This window comes from Branchiostoma floridae, chromosome 13 (assembly GCF_000003815.2).
Source record: "Branchiostoma floridae strain S238N-H82 chromosome 13, Bfl_VNyyK, whole genome shotgun sequence".
NCBI lineage: Eukaryota > Metazoa > Chordata > Leptocardii > Amphioxiformes > Branchiostomatidae > Branchiostoma > Branchiostoma floridae.
In genome coordinates this window covers 8,764,799-8,775,434 of record NC_049991.1, presented here as the reverse complement: position 1 = coordinate 8,775,434, position 10,636 = coordinate 8,764,799, and the positions used below count along the sequence as shown (strand labels likewise).

The 10,636-nt window shown below is 39.5% G+C and overlaps 1 protein-coding gene across 2 annotated transcripts in view; it reads right to left on the bottom strand.

Moving 5' to 3' along the window:
* Positions 1 to 10,477, bottom strand: part of LOC118429126 (transducin beta-like protein 3) — a 27,281-nt gene extending 16,804 nt beyond the window's left edge. The window contains exons 1-19 of one of the 2 annotated variants that reach the window (XM_035839521.1): positions 10,237 to 10,477; positions 9,886 to 9,937; positions 9,163 to 9,258; positions 8,709 to 8,753; positions 8,154 to 8,301; positions 7,601 to 7,685; positions 7,292 to 7,384; positions 6,752 to 6,905; positions 6,251 to 6,350; positions 5,406 to 5,617; positions 4,781 to 4,922; positions 4,349 to 4,407; positions 4,090 to 4,196; positions 3,568 to 3,709; positions 3,129 to 3,200; positions 2,841 to 2,930; positions 2,291 to 2,359; positions 1,658 to 1,728; positions 795 to 951 (exon numbers count right to left, since the gene is read on the bottom strand). In XM_035839521.1, the coding sequence (XP_035695414.1) occupies positions 795 to 951; positions 1,658 to 1,728; positions 2,291 to 2,359; positions 2,841 to 2,930; positions 3,129 to 3,200; positions 3,568 to 3,709; positions 4,090 to 4,196; positions 4,349 to 4,407; positions 4,781 to 4,922; positions 5,406 to 5,617; positions 6,251 to 6,350; positions 6,752 to 6,905; positions 7,292 to 7,384; positions 7,601 to 7,685; positions 8,154 to 8,301; positions 8,709 to 8,753; positions 9,163 to 9,258; positions 9,886 to 9,937; positions 10,237 to 10,262 (1,920 nt within the window). In that variant the 5' untranslated portion in view covers positions 10,263 to 10,477. The remainder of the gene's footprint in view (positions 1 to 794; positions 952 to 1,657; positions 1,729 to 2,290; positions 2,360 to 2,840; positions 2,931 to 3,128; positions 3,201 to 3,567; positions 3,710 to 4,089; positions 4,197 to 4,348; positions 4,408 to 4,780; positions 4,923 to 5,405; positions 5,618 to 6,250; positions 6,351 to 6,751; positions 6,906 to 7,291; positions 7,385 to 7,600; positions 7,686 to 8,153; positions 8,302 to 8,708; positions 8,754 to 9,162; positions 9,259 to 9,885; positions 9,938 to 10,236) is intronic. The other variant, XM_035839520.1, reaches the window with a different exon arrangement.
* Positions 10,478 to 10,636: the final 159 nt, after the last annotated feature.

The following is a 10,636-nucleotide window of genomic DNA, read 5'->3' as shown; positions in this document are numbered from 1 at the left end:
GCCTGTGTGGTCAGAATGCTTAGGGCAAACCACTTAAAATACTACTGCATATGCTATCCATTGATAATACCCATAGCTAGTTGAGCAGTGTTGGCTATGTACTGGAACCCATCCAACTGTAACTCCAGTTTGATTCCAGACTGAATAATCTGGCCTCCGTCCCCTTTTAAACCATTGCTTCGTATGTCCTGCATTATTTCAGGTATCACATATTTCTTGCAAGCAGTGAAACGGTCATCAAAATTCCGAATGCCCGTTTAATCTCTGTTATAGTGCTGGCGGTGGGCTTGAATAAAGTAGTTCTAAATAGGAACTATGTGGCTACAGCATCTTTTCTAAAAATGTGGCATGAATGTGTACGGTTGGCATAAGGTTGTCCACTTAGTCTAGTATTTGCCCTTTGCTACAGTGCTGTTATATTGGAGCCAATCAGAGCTCTTGCCTATACTTCAAGCAAATATTCAAATTGGTGCCAGACTTTCTACAGGGAAACAGTCAACAAAGCAAACAGAGCTTGGATAGGATGGAAATCAGTCTAGCCTTGGCCACATAGCAGCCATATTCAATCAATCAATCAATCATTTGCAGGCATCATAGTCTGATGCATAGCGGCTGCAGGCTTTGACAGTTTGCGCCAGGTTGATCTGTCCTAGTCCCTCCAGCTGGTTTTGGAGACCCCCAGCTCTTTCAGTGTGTTGAAGATCTGATCTTCCCATCTCCCTCTTGGACATCCTCTTGGGGTCTTTCCAGTGGCCATATAAATATGAGAAAATCTAACAAAAGAAACACTTTACCTTCCACATGATGATGTTGGAGTCCGCGGCCCCAGAGACCACATGTGTTTCTGCACTGTTGGACACCAGCGCCCAGATCTTGTCCTCGTGTTGGTCAAACGTCTGGTCACACTCATTGTTCTTGATGGTCCAAAGTTTTATCAGTCCATCTGACCCACTGGAACATGAAGAGAGAAGCTGTTACCCTTTGACCTCTTATGTCGATGAAGGTTGAACATCCAGCAGACAATAAGATGCGCCAAAAAGAATGTAATTTTGGAAAAATCAAAGTCATATCCAGTTTTGGGGTGCTTTGACCTCTTAAACCATTAAACCAACAGGTCTAATGTCCGTTTAAAATAGCATGGGGGCCATCCTGTTATCTACCAGGGCTCCCATACTCAGTCCCTCAGGATTTGAATCAAACGGCAAAACATACAAATTATGATACACTATTAAGATAGAAAACCTTTGTCCAAACAAACTTAGGCACAATAAATCTAAAGGAAAGAATTTGCATCCACAAATGCCCAAAATGATGATGATCATGCAACAACTTACAGTCCATAAATCAGTAGGTATAATCTTTCACACAACAACTGAAAATACTGTTCAATGACTAGATTTGCAGGTTCACAAACTGTATACTTTTCAGGTGTGGACAGTTATGCTAAGTCAGAGAAAGAAGACAGTCTAAGACATCTACTGCTTATAAACCTACAATGCTACTTTATAACAGCTCTTGCTATCAAATACCAGACTTAGTAAGTTAGTATTTTCCTTGTCTTGTGGTAAATGACATGAAATACTATCACATGATATTTACTAGTCGATAAGCTGATTGAGAAGTAGTTGTCATACAGAATCATCGAATGTGTACCGACCTTGACAGCAGCTGTGCTCCTCTGCTGAGGAAGATCACCTTCATGACGGAACAGTCGTGACCTTCAAAAGTCTACAAAACAATGTAGTATGGTCAACTATCATAATCTTAAACACGCAAGCACAAACAACAACCAGTACACTAGGAAAGCTATGCCATGTATGATGATAATAGCTTTTGATAACCACCTTTTCTGCTTACTTGGTGGCTTATTTGGTGACTATAGGAACCAACTGGGTGTTACATGTACGTCACCATATTACATGAACTCTAATAATTCCACCAGGTACCATAATACCACCATATCAAGAAACCTTGTTACAGACTCTGGGGCTTTTCTAGATTGCCTTTAACATCTGAATATCTGAAGTGTGTATAACTCAGGATTACTGATGCTGCATTGATACATATATTTAAATCACTTTAAATTCATGTATTTTTTCTCGTGTGGCAATACCAGTATTATGGCATCCTGTAGAATTATAAGAGTTGATGTTATGCTCAGATAAAGAGTAAAACCAATATGTACATGTAGGCTGGAAAACCTATTTCAGGGATTATCTTGTGACTAATTTTTATCAAGTATGATTAGATCTTTCTCTTAGAAGTAGACTTAAGATCTTTCCAGACTGACCTTTAAGCAGGTGAAGTCTGTGAGTGACCAGATCTTCATGGTTCCATCGGCAGAGCTGCTGGCCACCACCTGGGAAATAACAAGGTACCGGGTAATCAGGGATGGCAGACTTCACCCCTTACCCATACTGCTTTGCAACCTGTATTTTTTGTTGCATTATTCTTTCTCAAAACTTCAATGATGATACAGGAAAAATCATCACATCAAGTCTGACATAATTCAATGAATTTCAGATCTCTTCCAAAGCCCAATTTCAAACCAAGACAGCTATACATATCAACTAAGATCTACAATGTATCAATTTTTACACATCAAAATCTAAATACTGTAAATTCTTTATCTTTTGCAAGGTCTTAATGTTTGCTGAAGGAAAAGAAAATAGGTTTTTGCAGTGTTTCTAGTTCGTGATTGAAACAATTCTGTACTACAGAAGTAAACGGAGTGCCATGATTTAACAGTGGAGAAGCTACTACCAAAATAAAACCATTGTGAACATTTCATGATGTACCTTGTAGTTTGTTACTGACTAATGACTGTGACATTGCCTTACCTGGTCCATAGGAGAGAAGTCCACACACCAGATGCCTCTCTTGTGCCCTCGCAGAGTCCCAAGTACATGTAGGTCAGGTGCTCTCCATAGCTAGAAAACACAAACACATCATTCCTTGATGTGCAGTGCCACCTAGCATCTGTACTATGCACTGCACCTACATCCTGGATGTTATTTCTTACATGGATCATCACACCATACACTAGGCACACCACATATCAATAGCTATGACAAACTTTATCTTTATTATGTATTCCGTTTATGTTAAAGACAGAAGAAAAACCTAACCTTGATTGTGCGATCCTGCGACCCTGTAGCTAACAGCTTGTCATTCGGTGACATGGAAATAGAGTTGATGTCCTATAACAGAATGAATCTCAGTCAGTACATGTATGTAGTATACAGTATATGAAAGGCCTGTTGCATGATAACACAAAAGCACAAATAAATTTAAAAAACATTTGTCTTTCAACTCTTTCAACTCTCATTCCTGGTAGAACAAACAAGAAACTTAGCTAGAAAGACAACATTAGCAACAAATGTGGAATATTTCTCTCCATGAAATAACAGATATTTGTAAGACTTTCAACTTTGATTGTCAGCATACAAAATTGCAATGGTGCAAGTTCCTTTAGTAGACAGTGACACCCACTGAGTAAAGAAGGTATTGCAACCTTTATGGAACCAAATACTAAACAGAAACTACATATTCTTGATGTTACCACACCTTTTCATGAGCCCTCTCTGTAGCGGTAGCCTGTAGCTGAATGGGTGTGTCTTCCACTGCCAGAAGCTCTGCCTGAGAGGGGACCGCCCACAGCTTTAGTGTGGTGTCCACACTTACACTGGCCACAAACACTGGCTTCAGTCTGGCAACAAAAAACAAACAAAAACACTGTCAAAATTGGCTAAAAAGACAGAAAGACAAGATGCAAGGAGGTTCTCAATGCCTGTCTTTGGTCCAGAGAAAATATGTACAATCTATAGAATTCAACTGTAAAATTCCATTTTTTATTGATCATATGCATGCGCAGGGCCGTTGATTTTAGGATGAATGTATGGTGTATTTCTTTATTGTGCATTCATAATCAGATACTGCAAATATACAGAGACATATGCCATAATGCAAGAATCTACATCTTATACCTGATTGTCACTATTCAATATCTGTGTTGTAATTCCTTATGAAAAATATTATTTCATATTTTGCCCAAGTATCATTTATTCAAAACATTTATAATTCCTTTACCTTGCACATGTCACTGCACTGACTGCGTGGGTGTGGCCTGTTCCCATGGCAACACAACGGACCTTCCCAGATGTGGCATCAAACCTCCAGAGCCTGACTGTGTTATCCTGTAGGTCACAGATAGAAAAGTTTAACCTTCCTGCAGCTACAGCTGCTTCCTTAACCATATTAGTGATACAAGCATGATGCCTAATGGGTTCCCTCAGCGAGGTAAAGGTTAAAAACAGTACAGAAAGCTGAAAGTAATTTCCAGACTTACCTTAGAGCTACTGGCAAACAACTGGCCTTTCTTGAACACACTCAGACTCAACACAATATCTGGGAAGAAACATAGCATTGACAATGTGTTACAGATCCAGTTGAAATATTTCAAATTCAAGGAATAACTGTTCCAAGCACTTTTAAATCATAATGGTACATTTTTTTTTCACCAACAGTAAAATTCTCAATTTTCTTTTTCAAAGTTCTCTTATATCTTAGCTTTACCTTCGGCCAACTAAAATAACTAACTTGAGATTAACAAGACTCAACAAAAAAGGTTGAACTTATATTTGGAAACTAACCTTTCCAGTCTCATGACAGAATAGCAGTGATTTTGTTCGTCTGTAACAAGATTTGATCAAATGACAGACTGACTTTGGTGAAACCCTGGGTTTGATAAAGACTAGAAATTTTAAAGTAGTCATCTCACCAGTGTGCCCGTACAGTATCTGACAGTCCATAGTGGCCAGGTTAAACACTCGGACCTGCTCGCTGTTGGTTGCCACGGCGATGTGTGAGTCATCCTCTCCCAGAAACTTGATGTCCAACACTTCATCATTATATCCCACAAACTGGAGATACACACAACAAGGAACACAAAGTTAATGTTATATAGAAAACAGATAAACTGTGTTTCAACACAACAAACAAGTCTTGTAGATTTTTAACTTTTAGCTCAACATGCTGTAATGTTCAACAGGGTCAATTGACCAATCACTGAATGAATGGGCACTAAAGTTACTGTGACATCAGAAATTAATCAAAAATGCAACTGAGTCTATACCTCTACCAATTGTTTTCTGACTACAAGTATTTCTTTAATCTAATGTCTAAAGTGTCTTGTTATCTTGTTAATTTGGCTGAGAAGAAATTGTATGTTAATAATTTGACTTGACTTGAATCTTGCCACTATTTGTACTGTTCTTCTTTTTTGAACTTTAATGTGACAGAATGGATTACTTTCTAAATCTGACCAGAATTCAATTTGGGTTGTTCACATTAACAAAATGTAACCGGCTTAAACAAGTTTAAATGTTGTCCATTCCAGTACATACCTGTTTTGTCAGACTGAAGTCCTGTAGTCTGTAGAACAGGATGTTGTGATCGTATGTGACCGTAGCGATGGTGTCTGTCTGTGTGTTCAGCAACGTCTGAGTCAGGAGGTATGACTGGTCCGGTTTGGACTGGTTCTCACTGGTCCCAGCAGAGGGTCTTTTGTGGGAGAACACGCACCTGGATTTCTGTGCATTCCATACTTTCAAAACCCCTGAAATAGTCCACATTCAAGCAATCAGTCATACAATGCAAATGTATTGTAAAAAGAACTGCAATTCTTATCTTTCATTCCAAGAAGAATTAAATATAAATGGCATACATGTACCTTGTCTACAACAAAAAAACTTTCAAATGATCACAATATAGAATGCTATAATGCCAATATCATGATAGGATTAACTTTTCTCTTATCAGGGTCAACTCCACTTAATAATAGGGTCATAGATTGCATTATAAATTTTTTTATACATAATACAGCAGCAACAGCCTTGGCAAAACAGCCTCCAATGCTTCCTTCTGGGGGTGATTGTTTCTGTATTATCCACTGGCCAATCTGACTGCCTCTTGACCATTACAGGCTACCTGATTGGCTGATTACAATGAAATTAATGCATGTGCTTGGGAGATTATCTGATTGGCTGACAGCTGGCCAGCACTAATTGACAACCACAGAAGGACAGATTGTAGACTGTTCATCCATATTTCTGATACATGATGCGCAACATTTCAAATTATATCATATATAGAATGGTCTCCTGAGACTGGATAGCCAAAGAGATATATTTATCTACACACAAAAAGTTTTACAAGTGAGACATATCAGTAAACAAAGCTTTTTCCTCACCTTTACTTCCTGCTGTTACAAAATGGAGACCATCTTCCTTCTGTGCACACAGGTTAGGGAAGCTCTGGTGCTCTGGTAGGAGAACAAGGGACTCCACACTCTGGAACAACAGTGGAGAAGTGCAACAGTCAATATACATACTACAGGGAAGCCTGTAAAATAATGGCATGGATAGAAAGATGGATGGAGGATGCAAGGATGGAAGGAAGGAGAAGGGAAGAGAAGAAAAGAAGATAACAAGGGAGGGAGAAAAGGAGAGATGGGAAGAAGGGAAAGAGAATAGAAAGAAAATGGAATGGAAAGAACAGGGACATGGAGAAAGAATAATTGAGCAATTAATAAGTGAATTAAAAATATGTCTTGCATCTGTATTTCAGAGCAGTTAAACTGTTAATCAACTGACATGTTTATACAAAAATGCTGACAAATTAGAGCAACATTATAACATAACATTGTGTTAGAGGCCAAACAGCATTTAAGAGCTCCAAATGATTTCTTTACCTCAAACACTGGAATGGTCTTGAGTACTTGGAACTTTGTGATGTCCCACATGGAGACGATGTTGTCCCTCCCTGAACTGAGCAGAGTGTTCCCGTCCTGGGTGAACTGTAGGGACGTCACTGTGCTGTAGTGTTTGTCTAGCAGGGCTATACACCTGGTAAAACATGGGATAGGAAACAGGTACATATACTATTGTTTCAATTGCTAACTTAAAACACCTTCTTTCCTCTCCTAGGACAAAACTTAAGTCCTGTGAACTGGAACCAAATCTACAGAATGACTTCTTCACAAGGTAATGCAACTTTGCATGCCAGCTACATGTAAATCATGAATTGCACATACCGGTATGTTGTAAAAATGTGGATTTCCAATCAATCAAGAAATGTAATCATAGTCTATCAAACTAGTGCAGTTTGTGTTAAGTGTGCTAGGAGGAGCTAATAAACAGACACCATGCTTCACCTCAATAGAGATATGACAAAGAGTACACATCACATAGCCTAAAACATCTTCACTGCTAAATATTGGAGTTCTACTTACTTGCTAGTGTTGAGGTCCCACACATGAATCTTGTAGTCGCTAGCTGCTCCATACACTTGGGCCTTGGTCATGTCTGGATGGAAAGCTACCACACTGACATAAAAAAAGAACATGTTATCACCAACTTTGTTATAATAGAAACCTGCATAAATTTCTATTCAAAATTTTCAGCAAGGCTATGAGAGAACCAACTGTTGACAACTTGACCAACAATCTTTTCTGAAGATACATCAATGGCTGACAAATAAAGAAATGCCATCAAATTGCTGAGGCAAAACTGTTGTACAAGAAACGTGACATGGCTCTTACCTGACCACACCCTGACACCCCTTCAGGTTGTGAGTACAGTACTGCTGGATCACATGCCACACTTTGATGGTGCTGTCTGTTCCACCTGCAAGGTCAAAGGTCAAGCATTGTCAAGGGTCAGAGTGGTCAAACTCAAAGGTCAGGGTACATAACAAATACACCAGTCTTTTTCCCACATTCATAATGTAATATTTTCATCTTGTGCATGGCACAATAGACCAATCTTGACTGTCCATCGTAATTAGCAGTTTAACCAATGAGAGCATAGCAATAAGCAGTTCAACCAATGACAGGCTGCCTGTTGTCAAATATTTGCATTTTGTGTTTTCATCCTACATTTCTAAGCATTGAAATAGGTGGGCCGGTCTGTTGGTTAGTGGTCTTGGTTCTCATGTGCACGAAAACCCAGACGTGACATGTTCATAATTGCTTGATAAGCACTATTTGGTTACAGCTGACACATTACCACTAAGTTAAAAGCTACTCCTGCAACTGTACACAATTATGCTACTTTATGAGTGATTTATGAGTCAGGCTGACAGAATGTACACACCTGTGGCAAGCAGGGTGGAGGTGGTGTCAAAGATCATATAGGACACAGGGCTGATGTGGATGGCCTTCCAGGTGCGGACACACTTCGGGGGCGTGTCTGTCCAGTCCCACTGGCGTAGGAGTAAACTACGATGGGCCGTCACCAAATGCTGTGGGGGAGGGGGGCAGAAAACAGGTATATACATATCACACTTCACTATCCATGGTTTGATTATACTGCTGCTGGAGTATATCATCACGGAAGCTAATCTGTGTTAGTAGTTACTATCACGGTACAATGCTAAACTTTTTTCCAACACAAAGGTATACACAGATCAAATTTTTTAATGAACCACTGTCGCCTTCTTCAGGATCACTATTGATGACCGATCACTTCAGAACGTAAAATAGCAGGAGTTACGGACGCATGATCTTATTAACACTTGCGAATATATGACGTCAGCAATTGGTCAAACGTGCAAGGAAGTTATATGCATAGTTTTAATGTTTTCTTCATAAATGGATGAAAACGAAAGATGAAAAATAACATGGAGAGCTAAGGAGGGTTTCTTCTTACCTTGTCATCTGGACTCACAACAAAGCAGGATAAATCATCATCATCCTGTGAGAGTCAACATGAAAAAAATGTTATCAATGGCAAAAATGTGGTGTCCTTGAACATTGGTAAGGAGATTACAGATTGCATTTTGAAAGCAAACTTTTCAAAGAAAATATTTGAAACATTGCAGTCTTGGCATGTCAAACATTTCCAAACTTTTAATGTACTGTATTCATGATTATTCCTCCCTGCAGGGTCTGATCTTTCCTCCGTGCTCTGTGCCATTCTGATTGGTCAATTTCCTGTGTATCGCTCCTTCTGATTGGTCAGGTGTTAAAACTTTTCAACACTGGTGTTACGACGTCATAACCAACATAAAATGGGGCATTCTGATTGGTCCACGTTGCCTGTCTATATGATAATATAGATTTAAAGCTTGAATCGGACTTGAAAAGAGGATAAGATGTCTGACCTGTTGTATAGATGTCTGCACCTTGCCAGTCTGAACCTCCAGCACCTGCACCTTGGAGCCGCAGGTGCAGAACAGGTACCGGCCATCTGCAGACAGCTGGAAAATTAACATAATCAAGCTATCATTATGGTGACTTCATCAACTGTATTTTAAGCTCATCTATGTTGGTACTTAACTTTGACCTAACATTCTAAAAAAAATTGAACCAGATGGCAGCAACTATGTCACCTGGGGTAAAGAAAGCAGAATAAGTTTTGCTCATGATCTGAAAAACGCTTCCGACATGGGGTCACTGGTACTGGTATGGTTGACCAGATTTTGGACTGATTAGAAAAAGAACAGATGTAACTAATATACTGACAGACATTCACGCATTATGGGGCTTACCAGTCCACAGGTAACAAGAGCAAAGTGGCGGAGAGTTGATAGTCATTTTTACCAAGTTTCTACAGTCAAAACTGGTCTAAGTAACAGAGGCAGTTACATGTGGTATACTTATCATTTACAGTGGAAGTCAGATATTAAAGTTCCAACAAACAGAAGAGTCCTTTGTAGCAAAATGGACCATTGTTTTGAGTATCGCCCATTCACAAGTTTTTACTAATTAGGTCCAGGTTAAGGTCCAGACATGGTGCTTTCCATCAGACTCTGTGGATGGACATGCAAAATTCAGGTAAAAAGATCTGAAGCACAACACTCGGTCTCCAGGGCTAGTTTAAATACCTGTACTCTTCCTCCCGTGTAAAAAGGCTCGATCTTCGCTTGAACGGCGAAACTGTGAACAAAATGTAGATTTCCTTATAAAGACAGTTATCACACTACACCAGAATGAACGAAAGTACGTAAAATTTAAAAACTTCAGCGTGTTTTTTACACTCCCTCCCCCATTTTACACGTTCATGCACGTGCATGTGAATGCGCAACTAAAACAGCCGACGTATAAACAGATTCGACTAATTACAGTCTACAACCACTTCAACAATACATACAGATTATAATAAAAGTATAACAGTCTACATTAGCGCCTTAACTACTGAACAGTTGACTAAAAATCACTGAAAAAGACCAGCTTACTTCTTTTTGCGAACTTGCACGGCCATGATTGTTCTGACCTCTGACCCGCCAAAGCGTGTTCAACGCTGCCACCTTGCGACTTATGACGCAAATGCAAGCAAATTTGAAGAAGGACTGGATTTTCAGGTTTTTCAATAGCCTTCCTCAGCTTTTCGAGTGTTTATTTTACTACCACGCTAATTTACAAACTAGCTCACTGTAAAAAGCACATCTGCGTTTGGAAGATTCTGACAACGCACAGACCTCTGGGAACGACACGTGTATTCTCCTTTTACACACTTCCCATAATTAAGTGCGAGAGGGTTCCGGATATGGCTGCTCCGAACTCCGGAACTGACTCCAAGGGCACAGAAAATTGGTTCTAACCAATTCCGAACACAGAAAACATCAAGGAGATGAT